The sequence below is a fragment of the Sciurus vulgaris genome (assembly GCF_902686455.1).
Source record: "Sciurus vulgaris genome assembly, chromosome: 12".
Lineage (NCBI taxonomy): Eukaryota > Metazoa > Chordata > Mammalia > Rodentia > Sciuridae > Sciurus > Sciurus vulgaris.
Window position 1 is genome coordinate 4,231,023 of NC_136473.1, and position 22,693 is coordinate 4,253,715.

Genomic DNA, 22,693 nt, shown 5'->3' on the forward strand with positions numbered 1-22,693 from the left:
TCCTGCAGGTGCTCTTTCAGCTTATTGGTATTATCATTCATTGCCTGCATTTGCTCTCTTATTTCATCCTTTGCTTTGTGAATCATCTTAATCATGTATAATCTGAAGTCCTTTTCTGACATTTCTTCTAACATACTGTCATTGGATTCTATTACTATAGAATCTAGATTTGTTTGGATCATTTTCTTTCCTTGTTTTTTCATGTTGTTCATGTATCTTCCCCTCTAGTGGTGCAGATCTGGGGTATTGCAGATTTCCCCCTATAGGCTTATCATGGCCCTGTAGGTTTCCAAAACCCTTTCTTAACAGGAGATCAATATTAACAGTGCCCAGTTCAGGCACTATGCAATCCTAAACCAAATAGCCCCTATGGGGACAATAACAAAATTGTCATAATTAACAGAGTGAGTTAAAATATTATCTTCAGTAAAACAAACAGATTTGCAATAAGGTCTGCAGTTTCTAATGGAGGACAAAGAGGATGCAGAGGGATGTAGAGTGTGGCTGTTAATGGGATAAGAAAAGAATATACAGAAGTTCTAGATAATAGAAAGGGTGAGAGTGTAATCAAAAGTAATTGGATGTTAGCATGTAAAAAAGGGAGAAAGAGACTCTGAGGGGATAGGTAAACAAAAGGAAAAGAGAGCAAGAAAAGTAAAGAAATAAAAACTTAAATTTTTTCAATAAGGAGAAAAAAGAAAATCTACAGTATAACTGTCATATAGTAATGAAACCTCCCCGTGTTCAGTAGCCTAATGCATGAGAGGTACCTGATAATGGGCTTCAAGCCTCCAGCAGGCGTCTCAGGATGGGATTTGCCCCACCTAAAGATTGGAGCTTCGGCTTCCAGGATTATCCAAGATGTCCGCTCTGGCTTCCAGATGTGTTGGCAAATAGGGAGCTGCCGCTCAGGGGTGGACGTGGTCAGCTCGAGGTCCTAGAGGCAGGATGTGGTTGGTCAGGCAGGGGTCCTGGGGACGGGGCTCAGTCAGTCCTGCCAGGGGTCCTACGGGGCCTGGCTGTTGTGTCAAAATGGCGGCAGCCACGTGTAATCAAACCTGCAGGTACTGTAACAGTGAACTTCCAGGCAACAGCAGGCAACTGGTGCTCCACTGGCGGTCGGTCGGTCAGTTTGCTGACCGTTGTCGGATGATCGGGAGGTAAACCTCGTGTGTTGGGTGATGGATAGGTGTAAGGCAGGCGATGGACAGGTGAGAGGCAGGCCAATGGCGGATGGTAGACGCCTGACAGTGAGCAATCTGCACTCAAAAAGGGCGTCGATATGCTGGCAGACTGCAGGTGGTCATAGCAGACAAATGGGGTAAACAACAGGGAATCGATAAGCAGCAAAAACTGCCTCACCAAGAAACAGATATCCTCTCTGTATACATCTTAAAATGCATAATAAGTTGTATTCCCCACCAGGAATAAGATAACTGATAATAAGTAAAATGGGACACTGTATAGTAGAAGGTAAAGTCTTACTTGGGAAATTTTATTTAAAAGGAGACTGGTTATTTATTGTTTTCTTGAACCCCCCCCCCTTTTTTTTGGTGGTACTAGTGATTGAACTTAGCCTTCTCTTGCTAGTCAAATGCTCTACCACTGAGCTATATCTTCAATCCTTTTTGTGTGTGTGTGGTATCTCTGTTTACTGGGTAAATATTATGTGTTTCTTGTTTTTACAAGTAAGCAACATTTAATTGTCAATATGAACTTTTATGACTTTTGTCAAGGTCGTTCAGTAATGGTTAAAATGTCCTAATGTCAAGGTCGTTCAGTAATGGTTAAAATGTCCTTCTTAGGTCTGCCTAACACTTTCGGTGACTATGATGAGACACCTTCCATGATGGCCATGCACCTCAAGGTTAGGGGTCCTCTTTCACTTGGGTTTTAAAAAAAGAAGTGAAATTTTAGTTGTAGAATATTTAGAAGCAGATTTTCCTTCTGGAGAAATCCCAGTGCATCAGTAACAAAATCACAGCTACTCTGAATTAAGGTGGTGGAGGCACAGGGAAGGACCAGCTGTCAGCGTCCATATTGTTGGTTGGGACTGTGACCTTTTATTTTTTATTTATTTACTTTTTTGCGGTGCTGGGGATGGAACCCAGGGCCTTGTGCTTGCAAGGTAAGCACTCTACCAGCTGAGCCATATCCCCAGCATTGGGACTGTGACTGTTTTAAAAGTTCCAAACTGAAGGAGGCTTGGCTGTTCTCTGAGATGTTGCTTCTTCTACAGTGAAGTAATGAATTTTCCCTCCATATGTCCCTAAAGCTGCTGGCTGGAGTAGGTCTCCTCCTGGCTCCCCATTCCCATTTTCAGCATCCTTCTTCTCTCCCTTACACCTGCCATCTTTGAATCAGGAGACTGCACTACAAACTATTGCTCCTCAGTGCACTCCTTTACTAACCCCGGGCCTCTTTTCCATCATTCTTTGAGTTTTTAGCTCCTGGCTCTCTGACATTCTCTACTAAACTGTTTCTGACTGAATTCTTATGATCTCAGTGTGTAGCTGCTAGTTCTCTGACTTCTCAGGTCCTTGACTTTCTGTCTTAGTTACTGGATTTTTCACTCACCTGCCTCTGGTCCAACTCTAGGCCCATGCTGCCCCGTATGGAGGCACCATCACATGTGCTTATTGGAACACTTGAAATGTGGCCAGTATGACAGAGTAGCTGAGTTTTTTATTTAAAAAATTAAAAAATTAAATTTGAAAGCTGATACTCATTTTGTGTATTGTTTGAAAATGCGTTATCTAGCTCACATTGACTCAGCTCAGCATATGGATAAAGAAAAATCTTTAATTTCAGTAGATAGGCAAATAAATTTTCCACTGTACTTTAAATGGTATAAGGGATTTCATCATAGCAGAGTTATTTTCCTCTTTATTCTTATGTCTAGGGATTGTGAAATTTTTATCTAGAGTTAAATATGTTTATTAGCTCTCATGTGATTCAGGAAATGTAGAAAGTGAAGGCTTTCATGCTGAATTGGTCTTGGTGAGTTCAGAGTTCAGATGACCTTGCTAAAACTTTTCCTGAATATAGGACTTCGCAGTGGACGGCTTGGTCAATATTGTTGGTGGATGCTGTGGTTCAACACCAGATCATATCAGGTAATAATCACCTTTAAGTATTTTACCATTTTAGCAACTGAATTTATATACCCAAAATGTGTATATTGAAGTCCTGTCCCGAGTAGCTGAGAACGTGCCTGTATTTGAAGAGAGGGCCTTTAGACAGGCACTTAAGGTAGAAGAAGTAGGTCTATCTGTAAACCAGTTTGGTTGGTGACCTTAAAAGAAGAGGACACAGATGTACACATAAAGGGAAGACCATGTGAAGACACAGGTAAAGCAAGCTATGGAAAGAGGCCTCAGGATTAACCAACCCTGATCAGAGCCTTCTGTCCTTCCAAATTATGGGAAGATAAATGTCTGTTGTTTAAGTCATCTGGTCTGTGGTACATTGTTAAGGCAACTCTGGCAAAATAGTAGACCTTACTATTGCAAAAAAATTCTAAAAGATAAAAGAAATTAAAAAATTAGCTTTCCATGTGGCTCAAACATAATGGCCAGATTTTTTGGAGTTAAGTCATTCTTATTTTACCTATTCCCCATATGTTCCCTGGGAGTACCGTAGAGCAAATCCCAGATGTCATAACCTGTATCCTTAAGCAGTATTTGAGTGCTCAAAGAGAAGCAGCTTGTATTTCTTGTGGGCAGTGCACACCTCCATTAGAGTCCTTCATGGAAAGAAAAGGCAGCAAGAGTCTTGGTCAAGAGAAACACCTCCACCTGGCCCCAGGCACAATTGTTGCTTAAGTCATGCTGTCAGGTGAACCTGTTAAGGAAGGGACTGAAACGGGAGCAAGGCCACATGTGTTTGATTACTTACCATTTTATGCCCCGTAGCCACATTGGATTTCAGTGAAAAAAGAACATAGTGTATACTGCTTGTGTTTTCCTCTAGAGTGATGAATGATTTTATGTTGAGCCAGTCATCTCACTGTTCACAGTCCGTTTTCATGCATATAATTCACGTATATAATGTGCTTATTCAATTGAGGTACCTAGTAGTTATGTTTTTTTTTTTTTTTTTTGACTGCCATAAGCTTATAATAAATGTAATTGTGTATTTGTGTGTTGGTGATTGAACCCAGGGCCTCCTGCATACTAAGCATGGGCTCTTCTGCTGAGTTACACCAGTAGCCCCAGTTTTTTAAACCTTGTGGCAGTTTAATATAGGTTATCAATGAATTACAATTTCTTTTTGTTTTTCAGATAATTTCCTCTTTAAAAAGAGTTGTTTTAAATGTCTCTCTGTATATTTACATCTGTATACTAATATCTGTCTATTTGCTGTGTGTTTACTTAGACATCTACATATTAATTTAGGGGGCAGTAAAGTGAGGAGTTCGTACTGGTCCTAATAAATTCAGTGGAATAACCACTTTTTTTTTTCTGGTTAATCAAAGGCATGCTGGTTAATCGTGCTGAGTCAGGAGGCACACTCCTGTAATCTCAGTGACTTAGGAGACTGAGGCAGGAAGATTGCAAGTTCAAGACCAGCCTCTGCAATTTAGCAAGACCCTAAGGAACTTAGTGAGACCCTGTCGCAAAACAAAAAAAATAAAAAGGACAGGGATGTAACTCAGTGGTAAAGCACCCCTTTGGTTCAGTCCCCAATACTAAAAAACAAACAAAAAACAAAGACATGATTCGTGAAAAACCAATAAGTTAAAGAGTGCAAATAGCTGAAATAAATTTTGAGGAGTAATTATTTGAAGTGTTAATGGATATGTACACTTCCTACTATGTGTGTGATATTGTAAAAATGGATCCACAGGACCTGATTCCCTCTACTGTCTACCTACACCTTCTCCTCAAAGCTGAGGACTTAATTTTGTTGTTTTTAAATGCTGAGTATGCAGCAGGGATGTGTTTTGTGTGTGGGTTTGCTGTGAGTTTGGGTGGGGGAGGAGGTTTGCAGTTTGTTTTGTGCAGCCCCTCATGCAGCTTCAGGTTCTTGTCTCAGAACAGACAGCACAGCCAGTGCACAGCCAGCGGGGTAGGCACGTAGAAGTGAGGGGTTGTAAATCAATTTTCTGTGAATTGAGAAAACTAAAAGGCATAATTGCTACTGAACACTTGGAAGTAGGCTTATAGTTATGTGTATAGTTGTGTTAATATAGACTTGATTACATAGTTAGAAATTAGTTTAAATTATTTTATTCTGAATTAATGAATGTAGTGTTTTCTCTTTTAGGGAAATTGCTGAAGCTGTGAAAAATTGCAAGCCCAGAGTTCCACCTGCCACTGTTTTTGAAGGACATATGTTACTGTCTGGTAAATCATGAAGATGTGATGGTTATGATTTTAGTAACCATTTGTAGAATGTGTTTAGTATGCTTATTCTGAGTGAGAGAACAACAGAATTGTTTCACCAAGCACCTTGTTTATTAGATCAAGGAAGAGTGCCTGTTTTTCTTGGTGCTCGAATGAACTCTAGTGAGGAATGCTTTGTATTTCTGGGGGTGAGGTGGGAGGACATCCCTTTCAGGGTAAAAGTGAATGAAGGCCTAGGTAGTACTCTTGGTTACCTTGAGAACTCTGTGGTCCTATCTCTTGTGTACACTGTTCTAAAACATACTCTTGGCCATAACCTAACAATTTCAGTTGTCAGGTTGATCTAGTTAACTCAAAATTTCAAACTGCCAAGGCTACTGTTTGGTAATGCAGTAGCATCTTCCTGGAAAATTTTATTGTTGTAATTTTATATTTGCCATATGATTGGTACTTTGGAAGAGTTGTTTGTTTATTTTGTTTGGTTCCAGGAAATCCTATGAGGTAGACAACCTCTTTTTCAACATGTATTTTAATATTCAAACAAGGAATATTAGTAGAAAGAATCCTCCTGCCAACTGTTAAAATTAAAATAACTTTGAATTTCATATTTATGCCTCAATCCTTTCATGTAGTATTAGATGGTAAATTTAATCAAAAAAAGTTTTTTTAAATAGAGAAACTACACATAACATAGAGGAGAATTATACTTGATGGTGCCTTATAATTTAGCATCTCTCTTTATTGAAATATTTTTGTTGCTTTTGTTATCCTGAGAAATGTGATATAAAATAACAGGTGACAACAAGAGTAATATTGACTTTCTTTTAGTGAGAACATGTGCATAGAAGTAGCCCCAGTGAGTGAGCGTGAGTGAAGTCGAGTCAATAAGTATGCCTCTACAATTTGGCCCTTTTTTCTCTTGTGCTTCAGGTGACAGAGGATGAGGTCAGAAGTGGGGTTTATGATTTCTGATGTTGGCTTTGACAGAGGGAGGTGTGACAGGAACGTTGGTTTCAGTGCAGCTGAAGGCTGCATCACTTCAGCCAAGCTCTCATAAAAACTAAAAAGAAAAAGAATCCAAGCTCTGCCAGAGTCAGAATGAGACAGCCATTTACATGTGGTTAGTTTAGAATTTATAAAAAGTGTAACAGTTATAATCCTTTTGAATTTCATGAACTATTTCTAAATTTATTTAATGGTCAGACTTTAAGAATAACATCAAATGTGCTTTTTAACTCAGTCTTTTATAAATTACAAACTTGAGAGAAGGCCTGCTTTTGTATTAGATCCTTCACATCCATGTACAAGCAAAGGTTTTATGTGAAATACTGTTAGGGAGGTCACATGAGAATTCTGTAGTGTGTAGAAGTTGTCATCCCTGTTTGCCTGTCGTGCAAACCTGTGGTTAACCTAAGGATCAAGGTCCCCTGAGACTAGCCTGGGGGTCATTACAAACGGGATGGGAGATCATAAGCTGAAACTGTGGAAAGCGATTGTCTTCTGGGAACATGAACAACAGCCTGGAATGGTTTTCTAATTACCCAGTTCCCTTGTAATCACCTAGTTCATTATTTTCCTCTTCCTCATATCTGCTTCTTCCTCAGCTGATGCTTTGGCACCGAACTTGAAAGCTATTTTCTTAACGATAGCTCTTATTACTAGTGCTAGTTTTGTGCTCCTCACTGTTACCCTGTTTCAGTTGTGTAAGGCAAGTACTTCACTGCCTATTTTATAAGCTCAGAGACTGTGTGGGAAGTTGCCTGAGGGGTTCAATCAGGTCAGTGGATTGAACTCAGGGCTGTTCGTCCCCAGAGCCTGCCTGCAACCCTCCAGTGGGACTGCATTTCTTAATATTCCAAAAGTGAAGAGCAGAACACAAGAGTTCATAGCCTTTTCTTTAGGAACACTATCTCAGTGTATGTGTCCATGTGTATTATCTGATATTTGTCCCTGAGTGGCCTGAGTCAAGAGGAATGTTATTACCTGTTGTCTGGTAAGGAAATAGATGTCAAAGCCCAGCTGGCCTGCATTGGGTCAGCTCATTAGTGGTGAACCTACCACAGATGACTCCTGTCTCCCAGGCCTTCACCTGGGTCCTTCCTCACAGTCTGTTTAGCTTTTCTGGTTACAAGTCTGCACACAGTGTTGGGGTTAAGAAAGCTCCTTCTGTCCATCTTCAAGCTGTCTTGAGTATACAGCTGTAGTATATAATTGTGTGTGTGTGTGTGTGTGTGTGTGTGTGTGTGTGGTATTGGAGGTTAAACCCAGGAGCACTTGAGCTACATCCTAGTCCTTTTTTAAATTTTATTTTGTGATAGGGTCTTGGTAAGTTGCCTAGGCAGTGTTTGACTTTGTGATCTTCCTGCCTTAGCCTCCTGAGTAGGTGTGATGGTAGCCCTTGGTAGTGCTATTAGCAGAACTGCTAGGAAGTGTGAGAAGAAGGTAACTGGGAATGTGTTTGCAGCAGGCAGGACTAATGGGAGGATGAGTCTTCAGAAAATTGAAGCTATTTCTTTTGGGGCATCCAGAGGGATGAGATGGGAGCATTTCAGGTTCTATCTATTTTTGTTAATCATTAAGTAAGTTTAAATGTTTGAGAATGCTCCTCATTTTGACCTCTCACAAATCCTGAAATAATCCTTGATTCTAACTTTTTGCTTGACTTTTGCCCCAGATTCTTGATTAAATGTGGCTATGATGATGAAACTTTTCCTTCTTTCTCAGAAACAGTATGATTCAACTCATTAGGGATATTTATGGCATACAACCCTGAAATATTTCGTTTGAGAATTCCAGTTGTACCGTATCTGCAACAAATAACCTTTGTTGCATTTAAGTCTCTTTGAAGAAGGTTGTGGTCCTGTTTCCACATTGGATCTCTGTCCATCTGCTCAAATGGTTTTGGCACAGTGACTTCTTTCCTACTAAAAACAATTATGTCTGTCTGTCTCATGTCATCCATATGTAATTTCAGGAGTTTTTCAAAATGCTTCTCCTTTTAAGGTCTAGAGCCCTTCAGGATTGGACCATACACCAACTTTGTTAACATTGGAGAGCGCTGTAACGTGGCAGGATCCAGGAAGTTTGCTAAACTCATCATGGCAGGAAACTATGAAGTGAGCACCCTCATGAGACCCTGGAGGCATCTGCTCTGTCTCTGGCTAGTCAGCATGTCAGTGAGCATCATTCTGCCCTTGGTAGAGCTGTTAACAGGACTGCTAGGAAGTATGAGAATACGGTAATATGTGTCGCAGCAGGCGGGGGTTAGTGGGAGGAAGAGGCTTTGAAAAAGCAAAGCTACTGTTTGTTACCAGTATTTGCCAAAAAGTACTGTATTTGGGCATGAAGAGGGACAAGATGGGAGTAATTCAGGTCCTAGATATTTCTGGTAATCATGAAGTAAGTTTAAATGTTTGAGAATGCTCTTTCATTTTGTCCTCTTACAAATTCTTCTAGGAAAAAGGAAAGCCAAGAAAGTTCCTATTCAATTTCTCCTGACCACATAAAATGCTGATAGATAAGGGTATTATTAATCCTTTTAGCTGTAGATGAAAACAGATAAAAGATAAAGGCCCTTGCCTTAGAAAGTTTATGTGATAGTTTTAGCCATGTTAAGCTCAGTCACACGTGGATGAGCAAAATTTTATCCTCAGAGCCTGCCTGAGACATCTGAATAGGTTTTTTTCTTTCTTTTGCAAATATGAAGTTAAAAATAGAGGAATTTGGTCTGAGTATTAATGTTGGTTAATTTTATTATTCAACTATTTTCACTTTAAGGTTTCGCAACCTTTAGGAAATACATCTTTCAGAAACTAGTATCAGAGCAGATTTAGTTTTCATCACATGGAAATGATCCATTAATCTTCCATTGTGGATCTGCTGAGTACTGCTTCATGGCATCCCCAGAGCTGTCTTCCTCCTCAGTCCTGGGCCTGGTGACCTGGTTCCTGACTCGGTGGTCCCCTTCCCTCACTCTTGTCACTGCTTACTGCTTCCATATGCTTCTGTCATGGTTGTCCTCCCCAGTTCAGAAGTTCGTGTGGCAACTGTCCACAGGTATCAAAGTTCAGACTCTGATGCCAGCCTCCCATCTTCCACCTATGCGTGGTGTTTCCCTTCCTGATCTTCTGCCTGCTTCTGCTCCAGGCTTTGGCTGTCATTTGCTCCTTCTAAAGCGCTGATGTCTCTTCCTAGTCGTGCAGTGTGCTGCACTTGGCAGTGTTTTGACTTAACGTTTTGATTCGCCTGCCCTTTCTATGGTGTTCCCTTCAATTCTTGCATTTGATGAATTTTGTCATTGATTGCAGGGAGCACCTTATGAACAAGCAACCTGGCAGAAGTAATAATACATTAAGGTCTTTCTTTTTGCCAATCTCTGTGCTAAACGCTTTATATCATTACCTGTGTACTCTTCATAGCCCCATAAGTGAGTACTGTTGTTTTCCCCTTCTTGCGGATGTGTAAATAGAGGCTTTGAGAAAGGTTGAATTACTTGCTTGTTGTTTCACGGCGAGTGAGTGATAGAACCCAGTCTGTCGAGCCCAGGCCCTTACCCCCTGCTTCTCTGCCTCTCAGGAGGAGGAGAGAGAGGCAGTAAAGGCAGGAGGTGATGGGCAGCACGAGTGCCCATTGGAGTCTAGCGTTCCATGACTTGGTGACCCCTCAAGGCTCTTTGGCTTAGCGGGGAGAGCCTGACCTGAGAGGACTTTCAGTCCTGGCTTCTTGCTCAACTTATGCTTCTTTGTAAAAAAGAAAAAACACTTTTTCTCTCCGAGCTAGCTTGGGAGGGTTGGACCTTCAGGTGATTATTCTGTGACTGATGAAATAGGTAAGGTATTAGCATCTCCATTTTCCAGGTCTTTTGACCTCTGTCGCTTACCTTCTCTCCTCCAGTCCATCCCCCACTGGCCAGCTGAGGACTCTCCCTCTCAAATGGCCTTCTCAGTTCAGTCCATAGGAACTTGCACTTATTACACTGCATGGCAGTGTCCAGTAGGTTTTTATGTGACGGTAATGTACTGTCAAATAGCTGTACCTCCTTCCAGAATAGGGATTGTCAGTTATATTTCTTATTCATTATACTACTTAAATCATTACCGATAATGAAGACACTTTTTGATTTGCCAAATTGATTTGTGGTCTTTTTCCTCTGTGCAACCTTGGTTCACTATGAATGGCATTTTATTGTGGCATGTACCAGAGGTCTTCTGCCTGTTGTGCACAGAAACTGATAAAAATTCCTGTTTGATTTTCTCTGACTAAGGAAGATCAGGAAACATCAGTATATACTATTGATTTTCCCCTTATTTTATCCCACTGTAACATGTACAGTGAATATTTAAACAACAAGAAGAAAGTCTCAGTATTATCAAACGTGTATTTTTCCAGCATTTCAGAGGAGAAGATATATAAGGCCTTTCTTGGTTTCCAGACGCTTCAAATTTCTTTGAAGACTTAAAATAGTACTTGTGAAGGCATGAAGAAATGATAATATAGTAAATCATATGATGATGATGTTGAGAAACCACAGGTCATTATGGAATGAACGATGTTTCTCAGAGTATGTTCTTTGGAACACTGATCCTGCAAGATATTCTTTAAATGACCATTAGTGGGAAATTCTGCATATCATATTCTGTTCTTGGAGGGTTGTAATATTTAGTAGTATATGAAAGGATTTGAAACATTTCAATATAAAAATATGCTGATATATAGTTATCTCACAGTTTTTTGCATGCAACTCCTAATAATAGCCTCCTATTAATACTTTGCATGTTTTGGTAAATACTGAAGAGTCATCTGAGTTTTGGATGGTTTCTTTAGGATCTTTCTTGAGGGAAATGGGACTTGAACTAGTTCTAAACCAATGTGGAAGAGAAAGGGATTGTGTTGGCAAAGTTAAAAGGCAGGGCTAGTTCAGAGGGCCTTGACCACAAACTGAGGATTTTATATTCTTTATGGTGGGAAAACAGCCTTGGTGAATTCTTAGTGAGATGATATGAGCAACAAGGCTTGTGAGAAAGGTTAATCTCTGGAGTGTGCTGGGGAGAAGGGCAGGGAACCAGACTGATTATTTAGAGTAGTTGGAAAGGATACTTGGGGGATGGCGAGGGTCACTTTTCTTAGCATTCTCTGAGTAACTGTCTCCTAATGAGGCTTATTTTTGCATTTCTCCCTCAGGAAGCCCTGAGTATTGCCAAATTGCAGGTGGAAATGGGAGCCCAGGTGCTGGATATCAACATGGATGATGGCATGCTAGATGGTCCAAGTGCAATGACCAGGTTTTGCAACTTCATTGCTTCTGAGCCCGACATTGCTAAGGTTGTGCGAAGATTATATTTGAGGGGTTTTGGTTGACTCACTGTGTCATTCACTTAGCTTTACCAGTTGTCCCCTTGATCTGTCCACTCATGATCTGTTTTTCTGTTTTCCCACATTGAAAGCCCAGTGGTTTGATTGTCAGCTTTCTTGACCTAAGCCATATTTTTTTTTTTTTTTTTTTTTGGTACCTGGGATTGAACCCACTGAGCCACATTCCTAGCCCTTTTTATTTTTTAAATTTTGAGATGCTCTCACCAAGTTGCTAAGGTAGCTTTGAACTTGGATCTTCCTGCCTCAATTTCCTGAGCTTCTGGAATTTACAATCTTTGTACCACCATGCCCAGCATGAGCCAAATTTTGGAGAGAGATAGGCTTTACCTTGTCTATTTCCAAGGCTTCTGGGATTGGTCACTAGAACTGGTGAGTATTAGATTTCTGGGCAAACCAAGGACCCACTTTCTGAATCTTGGAAGGATGTTCTTGCCTGTTCCTGCCACAACCTTTGTTCCATGTTTGCCTTGGGCAGTGGAGTTCAGTTAATGCCTCCTTATCAGGAAGAAGAGACCTTGTTAGGCTTATCAGATGAAAACAACAGTATAAAACTGGGTTAAATCAAGGGATTATGTCAGCCTTTACATTTGTTCTTTAAAAGGTTAAATTTAAATGGGTATGGTTATGTGCACCTGTAAGCCCAGTTACCGGGGAGGCTGAGGCAGGAGGATTGCAGGTTCAAGGCCAGCTTCAGCAAATTAGGCCCTGAACAACTCAGTGAGACCCTGTCTCAAAATCAGAAATGAAAAGGACCAGGATGTAACTCAGTGGTAAAGCTCCTCTGGGTTAAATCCCCAGTATCAAAAAAAAAAAAAAAGGGTGAATGTTAATTTTAGCATTGGTCTTTTAAACAACTTTAGAGGGCTTCTAAAAACTAAAACTTTCACCTAATTTCTCTGCCATTAAGTCTGTGATGAGAAGTGATTTTTGAAATTATTTTTTAAAAGAAACTTTCTGGTGCTTTGTTTTGATTTTTTTTTTTCCCCCCTAGGAATTGAACCCAGAACTTGACCACAGAGCTATACCCCTACTCTCTTCCTCATGATTTAAGAGTTGTGTATTCTCTGCTGGGCATGTTACATTCCTGTAATCTCAGAGACTTGGGAGACTGAGGCAGGAGGATCCCAAGTTCAATGTCAGCCTCAGCAACTCAGTGAGATCCTCTCTCAAAATAAAAAGGACTGGGACTGGGATTCATTTAATTCCTGGTACCAAAAAAAATTGCATATTTCAGGTTGGACTGTTTGACTGTTGTTTTTTTTTTTTTTTTTTACTTCAGCAAATGCTTAGATTATAATCTTGTGGTCTTATGGTAAGCACTAAATTACAATTTTTTTTTTAATTTGTGTATTAAAACTCCTACTACAGAGCTGGGTGATACAGTGGACACAGTGGTGCACACCTGTAATCCCAGCAGCTCAGAAGGCTGAGGCAGAAGGATTGCAAGTTTGAGATGAGCCTCAGCAACTTAGCAAGGCCCTCTTAAAATGAAAAAGGGCTGGGGATGTAGTTCAGTGGCAAAGTGCCCCTGGGCTCATTCCCCAGTACCAAAAAAAAAAAAAAAAAAAAAAAGTTAATATTTATAAATATTTATTTAATATAATAATACAATAATTTATAAATCTTTATTTAATATTTATAAATATTCATAAAAATTATAAATATTTAATACTTATAAATATTTATGACTATTTAATGTCACTGAACTATACACTTAAAAATGGTTAAAATGGTAAAATTTTGTTATGCATCTTATCACAATAAAATGACAAAAAAAAATCTATCTATCTATCTATCTATCTATATATATATGTGGGTGTCGCGATGCACGTTTATAATCCCGTAACTCCGGCTGAGGCAGTAGTATCACATTTGAAGCCAGCCCTGGCGATTTAGCATGACCCTGTCTTAAAATGACTAATAAAAGGATTGGGATATAGTTCAGTGGTAGAGCACCCCTATGGTTCTACCCCCAATACCATCAAGAAAACCAAAACCAAAACTCCTGGGGCTGGGGTTGTGACTCAGTGCAGAGCTTGCTCAGCACGCCTGAGGCTCCGGGTTCTGTCAGCACCACATAAAAATAAATACGTAAAGTCGTTGTGTCCATCTACAACTGAAAGGCCAAAAAAAGTCTTTACTAAAATGTTCTGCCACTTTTCTGGGTGTAATAGACCTTTTGAGAATTTAAGGTGCAAAGAACCTTAGTGGCCTGTTGAAAGTCAGTCAGAATCAGAGGTGGAGCCAGTTGTTTATCTGCTCACAGTGGCAGGAAAGCTGGATGCCCTCAGTCCTGGCACCCTGATGAGGTGAGCTGTTAGCCCTAGTTTCCTTAAGTGGGCTGGTGTCACCGTTGTATCTGGTCTGTGAATGGTAATGATGGCGTTGTCTTGTCAGCGATGAAGGACTCTTAATAACATAAGAGACTGTTACTTAGCGCTCTAATCATTATGGTAATTTTTCTCTTCTTTCTTGTTTTTGACCAGATTTTGGGCAATTAGTGTAGAGCATAAAAATGTTCTACTAGCTTGTTTTCAGCAGTAGGGTTGGAAAACCATGCTGCTGCTTTTGTTTTAGCATTTACTGCTCTTAAGAGATCACTTGTTTAAACATTTTTCTTTATAGCCTCAGTGCAACCAGGGACCTCTGTGACTTAACTTTGTGGACTCTGTCATAGTGGTCATTTCAATTATTTATTGAATGGCTTAATTAAACAGTGGGCCTAGATTAGCTGCCATGTTTCATTTCTTTGTACTAATCGAATCCTTCCTTTAAGCCCTTCATATCTCTTTCCTTGTTACAGAGGCACTAAGGAGAAAGAAACCTGTTCTCTTCTGCACATTTCACTATTATCCTTTATTAAGTTAAATGCATTTGTTGAGTGTTGGATCTACTGTTACTTTCTAATATTAAAACTCATTTTCTTCTCACTCAGGAACTTGATTTTCTAAAGGAAAAATTGAAATTGAATAACTTGGCTCTAGGGCTGTTCCAGGGGGCATGAGGCTAAACCTTAATTCTTCAGTCAGACCACGGGTGTCTGAATCTCACTTGAGGTATTTACCTCGGGTTTAAGGCACTCGAATGAACGAGTAAACTAGTGCTGAAACCAGGAAGCTGATCTTACTGATTCCATCCTAGTCTTTGTGTTGTGAAGCCCTGGCTCATGTGTGTAGTCTCTTGTATGCTGAAATTACTCCAAGAATGTTGGGCTTCAAGAACAAGTGTATTAAAATCCTGTCTTTTCCATACACTATGATTATTTGTTTATTCCCTTGGGCTGGGATTTGTGGTGACTTGCGACTCTGATTTTTTGCCCTCTGTCTTAGGTGCCCTTGTGCATTGACTCTTCCAATTTTGCTGTGATTGAAGCTGGTTTGAAGTGCTGCCAGGGGAAGTGCATCGTCAACAGCATTAGTCTGAAGGAGGGAGAGGAGGACTTCTTGAATAAGGCGAGGAAGATTAAGAAGTTTGGAGGTGCCGTGGTGATTATGGCTTTCGATGAAGAAGGACAGGTGAGTGATTTCCGTTTCCTTGGCTCTACTGTGTCACCAGGTTAGATGGCAGCAGGAGAAGGTGAATTCTGAAGTGGCTGTATGTACGTGCATGTACACAATACATACATGAAGGTCTGGTGTAGAACAGAGTCATTCCATCAGTGGAGTCAGGTTGAATTAGTCAGTGAACACTTCTGGGACAACTGGTTATACATTTGGAAGAAAATAAAGTCAGAGTCCTCTTTGAATCCATTTTGTGCTGCTCTAATAGAATATCATAGACTTGGTAATTTATAAACAGTAGAAGTTTGTTTGGCTCATTTTTCTGGATATGAAAAAGACTGATTTGGGGACTACATCTGGAAGGGCCTTGTTGTTGCAGAAGGTCAGAGAGCAAGACAGGGTGGAAGTTGCTTTTATAACAGACCCACTCTCACCGTAAGGAACCATTCCCACAAAGACAACAGTAATCCATTTGTGAAGAATTCTTATGATCTCATCACCACCTCAGCAGTAACCCCATTCCCACCATGAGTAAAGTCTACACTGATTAAATATTTAAGTGTAAAACAATTCTAAAGAATATGTAGGAAAATTCTAACTTAAACTTACGTTGCAGAAGATATCACCAACTTAAAAGACCAGAAAGGAAAATATTTACATAAAAACATAAAACTTTATTATATGCTGAAGACACAGTACTATTTGCAACATGACTAATAGCAGTGGGTTGATATCACTAATATGCAAAGAATTTCTATAGGTCTGAGACCAAAATACCCCAGTCAGCTTAGCAGAATGGACAAACGAAACGAATAAGCAATTCATAGAAAAAGGAGTACAAGTAGCCAGTAAGCCTGTGAGAAGATACTAAGTTTTTTTAAAAAGCAGTATTTGTTTTCTCTATCAAACAGAAACCAAAAATGATCAGTGCTAACTCTCATAATATTCCTGCTGTGGAATCAGGGTGGGACTCATAGGAAGCAAATACAACTATGGTTTGACTGGGTGACCTGTATGGGTGCTTATTACATTGTTATTTTTTTTTAACTCACATAACTTTCATAAGCATTTTGGTATTTGCTCAGTAATTAAAACAATTGAAAAACTCATCCCTTCTGATTAATCTTGGAAATCTTGTAATAGGTTCAGTATGTAAGGGTATGTGTTCACATTCATTATAGCATTATGACAACCAAAAATTGAGAACACTGTAAATAGCCATTATTAGGGGAATGCTTTAATTCGCAGTAGTTAAAAAGAATGAGGTGATAAATAGGACTGGGGATGATGTGGCACAGTGGTAAAGTGCCCGAGTCCAATCCTCAGTACCAAAAAAAAAAGTAGAATGAGGTGATAGAACCATGGGTGAGGGAGTGAAATGATCCCAATTTTGTTTAATAAATAATATGAACAGGAAAAAAATAAAAAACCCAGTGATAGCTTTGGGGTAGGGATGGTCTCAGCATGGGGACATATTGACAATTGGTATACTTCTTTTTTCCTTTCTGTCTTTAAAAAATTTTTAGAATAAAATAATTTTTAACAAAAGTGTTAACTCTTTTTGTACAAAAGATAAATTTTTTATCATGAGAAAAATTCAAATAATCAAGAAAAGTGCAAAAGAAAGTCATTTTGATCTTTGTTTTATATTGAGCCCAAGTCACACCAGGCAAGCATATAATACATGTTCCATTTTTCTTCCCAGCATATTAACTTTAGATATTTGTTCTTATCATTTTTGTATGCTAAGTGAGGAAACTAAAGCACTGAGCCGTTGTGTGACTTGCTGTCACGACACAGTAGCAAGCAGCAGTGCTGGGATCCAGGCTAGGAGAACTGGTTTCATTTATCGGGGACTGTGTTGAATGGTCTCATAAAAGAAGAGTTGGCTATTGAGGAAGGGTGGTCTCCTAAGGCCCTTCTGTGGAGAAAACATATGAAAACCCAAGTAAAATGAGGGAGAAGGCCACAAGGCTGTGGGGGAATTAGGTATAAACGAGATTGCCTTTTTCCTCCTGCAGTTAATTCCCCAACTTGACAGAATGTGGGCATCTTCCCATTTTAGTAAATATGGATTATAACTCCCTGGTTGCATTATAATTACGTATATGCCTTAATTAGTCTATTGAACTAATTTTTTAGTAGTGTGAACAGTGGCCAATGAATATCCTAATTTATGCAGCACTTTCACTTGTAGAGAATGATTTTCTTAGAATCAGTTCATAGAAGTGAGCCAAAGGGTGTGTATACCTTTAATATTTTAAATGTACTTCATTAGATTATTCATGTGAAAAATCATATCTAGTCATTTTCCACCACGTATGGTGGGACTTTTTTTTTTTTAAATCAAAGATCTCTGTATGAGAATATCTATACAAATAGTTCCATAAAACTTTTTATGATAAACAGAAGCCTCCAACCTTCTACATCCCCAGAAACAATCACTTTCAACTTTTAAAGCTGATTCTGTGGCTCATACCTCTGTCTTTAGTTTTCATTTTTTATGGGCTTCCTACAGCAGTTAAGGATTTAGCTTTTCACTGTTCCCTGTCCCCACTCCACACATCTTTACTTTTAGTTTCAATGTAGTTTATCTTAGTTATAATTATTTTCATTGCTTATGTTAAGGAAGTATAAAAACTGAGCCATGTGATATACTGTGATTGTTTTTCCTTTCTACTGTTTTTCACAAAGTTAACATTTATATCTTTGTATTGTTTTCTATATGTATTTCATCTTCACATTGTCTGCTATTTGTATGAATTTCTACTGTCTAATGTGTCCACACTATTATGTGGACTTTCATTTGAACTTATTGAAGAATTCTCCAAGTCTCCTGGCGTGACTTCAGGAGGCAGCTGACTGCAAAGTGGTCACTGTGAGATGTTCATCCCTCATTTCTTGGATATTTATGTATATATGTACGTATGTACATACGGGTAATTGAACCCAGGGGCACTTTACCACTGAGCTATATCCCCAGCCCTTTTTATTTTTTATGTTGAGACAGGGTTTTATTGTTGCTTAGGGCCTTGCTAAGTTACTGAGGCTGGCTTTGAACTTGTGATCTTCCTGCCTCAGCCTCTGGCTTTGCTGGGATTACAGACATATGCCACCATGCCTGACTCTCTTGGGTTTTTAAATATCATCATTTTTAAATATCATTTCCTCATTCTTGGCAAATCTCTGATTTGGCAGAATGTTTCTTCTGGTAGCTTCTTGTGAAGGAAAACAGGACACTAAGTTCTTTTGAGACCTTACATGTCTGCAGATGGCTTTGTTCTTCTTTTGTACCATTGACATGTAATCATTGTATTGATACAGGCGGTTTTCTGTGTTTGGAAAGTGTTCTCCATTGACTCCTGGTTTTCACTGGTACTGGTAGAAAGTTCATTGCTGTTCTAACCTTCGGTTTTTTTTGTGTGTGTGTGTGAGGCTTCCTCGTCTTTCCTTTCTCAGGATACTTCATGGATCCTCCTGTCCTGAGCCCTTCCTGGGTGTTCTGAGTCCTGGTTACACTGTTAGGGGGGCGCTCAGGGGGCCCTTTCTAAGCTCACAGCTGCAGTCGTACCAGGTTTCCTTGAATTGTTTTGTTCTCTCTTTTGTTATGTGTATTGTTCAAGATGTGTGGTATTTTGGATGGATTGCCTAATTTTCCTATGTGGTGCTTTGGGCTCTTTGTGAGATTTCTTTATCTGCCTTTATCCTCCAGGTCGCACATCTGTCTGCCGTTGAGTTTTATTTTCCTTTTTCCATGAGCTCTTTCTTTGTTACCTAAATGTTCTTTTAAAATTATTTATATGACATCCTGTTACTTTGTGGTGAGGCAAACATCTTCAAATGTATCTCGAGTACCTGCTGTATGCTGAACCACATTCTAAGCTCTGAGCAGACAGCACAGAATAAAAGCTAGTCCCTGGGCTGTGGTTGTAGCTCAGTGGTAGAGCACTTGCCTGGCATGTGTGAGGCACTGGGTTCGATATCAGCACCTCATAAAAATAAAGATATTTAAAAAAACAAAACAAAACCAATAAAACCTACTCCCTGACCTTCTGTGATTTTTATTTGTCTTAATCTGTTTTCTGCTGCTATAACAATACCACAGACTGGGCAATTTATAAAGAGTAGAAATTTATTTGGCTCATGTTTGGAGTCCGGGAGGAAGTCCAAGAGCATGGCACCAGTATCCGCCAGGGGCCTTCATGCTATGTCATGATGTGGTGGAAGGGCAAGAGTATAGGAGAGACAGGAAATCAGCTAACCTTGCCCCTTTTTATAACTAACCTGCTCCCATGATACTGGCATTGATCCAGGAGGGCATGCTGGTCTCATCTCTTAATGCTGTTAGTGTTAATTACATTTTAGTATGAGGGCATATTCTCCAGGACAAAGGGAATGTAAATTTAAAATATGAGTAGGTAAATAGTAGAGATATATACCAGTTAGTGTTGAATACAGTGAAGGGAAACAAAGAGGACAAGAGGGATCAGAAGTACTGGAATGGGAGTGGATGAGGCTCTTTTATATAGAATGCTTTGGGAATGCCTCACGGATAATAGGACCTATTAGTAGACACCTAAAGGTGGTGAGAGAATGAGCCATGTGATAATGTGGGGGAGACCTGAGACAGGTACATGCTTGTCATGTTTAGAAAATAGCTGGGAGACCGGGTGGAAGGGAGAGAAGATGGGGAGGATTCCAGGTTAGGAGGATAGCAGCTCAAATCATCTGGGCCTGTGGACCACTGTTAGCTCCTGGTCAGCATTGTTACTCAGTGAGCTGGGACACCACTAAAGGTTTTTTTTTTTGCGTGGGAGTACAGATCACGTGACCACTGAGCCACATCTCCAGCCCTATTTTGTGTTTTATTTAGAGACAGGGTCTCACTGAATTGTTTAGTGCTTTGCTTTTGCCGAGGCTGCCTTTGAACTCTCAATCCAACTGCCTCAACCCCCCAAGCAGCTGGGATTACAGGCATGTGCCACCATGTCTGGTGCCACTAAGGGTTTTGAGCAGAGGAGTGACCATTGTCTGGCTTCTGCTCTGAAACCTTTCTGGTGCTGTCATGCTTTGTGGTACATCCTATAGTCCAGCAGCTCAGAAGGCTGAGGATTATGAGGTCCTGGTCAAGCTGGGCAATGCAGCAAGACCTGTCCCAGAAAATAAAAAGGCTGTGGAATAGCTCAGAGTCAGAGCACCCCCAGGTTCAGTCCCCAGTACCGTAAAACAAAACAGAACCCCTTTGGTGGAGAGAAGTGTTGTTAGGGACAAAGCAGAGCTGTTGGAGCACAGTAGGAAAGAAGAGGCTGGACACCCAAGGAATTTTCAGGAAGTAGATTTATTGACTGCAGGGTTCAGAGGTGGCTCTCACCCAAGAATTCTTCCTCTGAATAAAGATTTTGGAAATTTTCTGAACCTTATACTCAGTGGCAGGAGTTGGGGGTAGGGATGGAGGTTGACATGACAAGTGCTTTTCATTCCATTCCATAGACCAGACACAGGTTTTCCAAGTTTTTACCAAAAACACAGAGATAATATCTTTTTGTACAACAAGCTTGCAGACTCTGTCACACCTTTTATGTGCAAACCTGGCATTTGTAAGAAAGAGAAAACTACCAATCACAGTAACCTCTGTAGACATCCTGCTGGTCTGACAAGAGGAGAAGCTTAATTATGGGAGGGGTCTTTTGGGTGGGGGTCTCTGGCCTGCTTCCACAGTTTATTGCTGTAATTCAGATGAGAAGTGATGATAGGGCCAGCCTGAAAGCGGGCGAGGAGGCAAAGTGAAGAGTACATTCCCGACACCCGCGGCTAATCGTGGAGGCAGTCGGTGATTGCGTGTTCCTCAGTGACATTGGAAGCAAAGTCAGCTCTTAGAGTGGGGCTGGGACTTGGCTTTGAAATTTTTAGTGCTTAAGCAGGAAGGAAGCAGAATCACTCTGATGGAAGGACAATTACTGCCAAAGCTTTAAAAAAAAAAAAAAAAGGCCCTGGGCTTCTGTGTTGGAGGCTGTCACTCATTTGAGAGTCAGGGTGAGGCCTGACTTCAGTCATTTTAAAACTTTAGAGGTGACTTACGGAATAGCAGAAGTTACCAAGAAATTAACCCCCACTGGGGGACTGATTGAATGTAATTAATTCTAACCTAGAAAATAGTGAAGAGTTAGTATCTTGCCAATGTTCACATTGTCCTTGAAGAATGTAGACCGTCTTTCTAATTTCTTTCTTGGTTTCTTGTTTTTGTTTCGCTTGGCTGACTTTTTCTTGGGTAAATATTTTCCTTTGATGGTGATTTTTAGACTTTTATTTCAAACCAAGCCTCATTATTGAACTTCGATGAATTGACACTATTTCTCAATTGAATATTTTGGATTTTCAAATAGTGTAGGCTATAGAAATAAGAGACCAAAATCAATCAAAAGATTTTAGTTTTCCCTTGATCGTTGCCTTGCAGAAGGTGACTGACCTCAAATTTCTCTACTGACCACCTCTGAGCTTTGCTGAGAGCTGATGTCTATCTCCCCTTCAGGGGCTTCTTCTTCCCTTAGATAGAGCACCACTCCCTAAGTAAAATTGCATGATTATTTTTATTTTTGGGCCTTTTCTTATAAGATGGCTTTTAAGTTCTTCTTCTTCTTCTTCTTTTTTTTTTTTTTTTTGGTTAGAAAGAGACTTATCCAGACTACCCACAGCAGTGGAGTTTTGTAGCAGGGGTATGAGGAGCAGCAATCTGAGATGTCCAGCTGTCCCGTAGGAATAAGAGTGTGGCCCGAGCTCAGTGTCCCAGCTTTCGAGCATGCTGGTGGCATTTCTTTCTGAGTGAGAACTGAGTAGGTTCCTCTGCTCTCTGTTAGAACGTGGTGTCGCTTCATCCAGACCTTCGTATTCTGTATCGCAGAGAGGGTTGTTATGCAGACAGCCTTGAAGGGTCTCATCCAAGCTCTGCATACCATCACTAAGCCTCCTGAAAATACTTTTGCTGTAGCTTTATTTCAAGATTCTGATTAATTGCTTTGGGGAGACATATTAGTATTAAAAAACAAACAAAATCCCTCCAGGTTGTGATGCACAACCAGAGTTGCAGCCCTTCCTGGTAAAGGAAAGCCTCCACCCAGTTGTCTTGATGAACTGCTGTTCTGGATCTGTGGAATCCACATGTACGATCGAGGCTTACCAGCGCGTTTGTCTCACAGCTCTGGTGAGGATAAGACAGGAGACCTTGGGGAACCTAACAGGATACATGGTGTGTCCCATTCCTGGCAGAGGCCTGGTCATTTTTTTGTTTTATTCAAGCTAAATGTCTTGTTCATGTAACAGTACTCTGAAGGCTCTGCCTAACAGCATGGTGTGGGTGACTGTTCTGACCCTAGAAATGAGTTCGTGTCCCTTGAGGACACTCCTGCATGTCCCTCCACACAATGCTGCCCTTGGTATGCAGCTGTACCCACACCCTACTCTTTTGTAGGGTACAGA

The 22,693-nt window shown here is 40.2% G+C and overlaps 1 protein-coding gene across 3 annotated transcripts in view; it reads left to right on the top strand.

The window, feature by feature from the left end:
• Window positions 1–22,693, top strand: part of MTR (5-methyltetrahydrofolate-homocysteine methyltransferase) — a 93,949-nt gene that overhangs the window by 30,337 nt on the left and 40,919 nt on the right. For 2 of the 3 annotated variants that reach the window (XM_079107035.1, XM_079107036.1), the window contains exons 10-15: window positions 1,806–1,867; window positions 3,049–3,116; window positions 5,269–5,348; window positions 8,352–8,464; window positions 11,529–11,669; window positions 15,050–15,235. In XM_079107035.1, the coding sequence (XP_078963161.1) occupies window positions 1,806–1,867; window positions 3,049–3,116; window positions 5,269–5,348; window positions 8,352–8,464; window positions 11,529–11,669; window positions 15,050–15,235 (650 nt within the window). Of the gene's footprint in view, window positions 1–1,805; window positions 1,868–3,048; window positions 3,117–5,268; window positions 5,349–8,351; window positions 8,465–11,528; window positions 11,670–15,049; window positions 15,236–22,693 lie in introns of those variants that run through there. The other variant, XM_079107037.1, reaches the window with a different exon arrangement.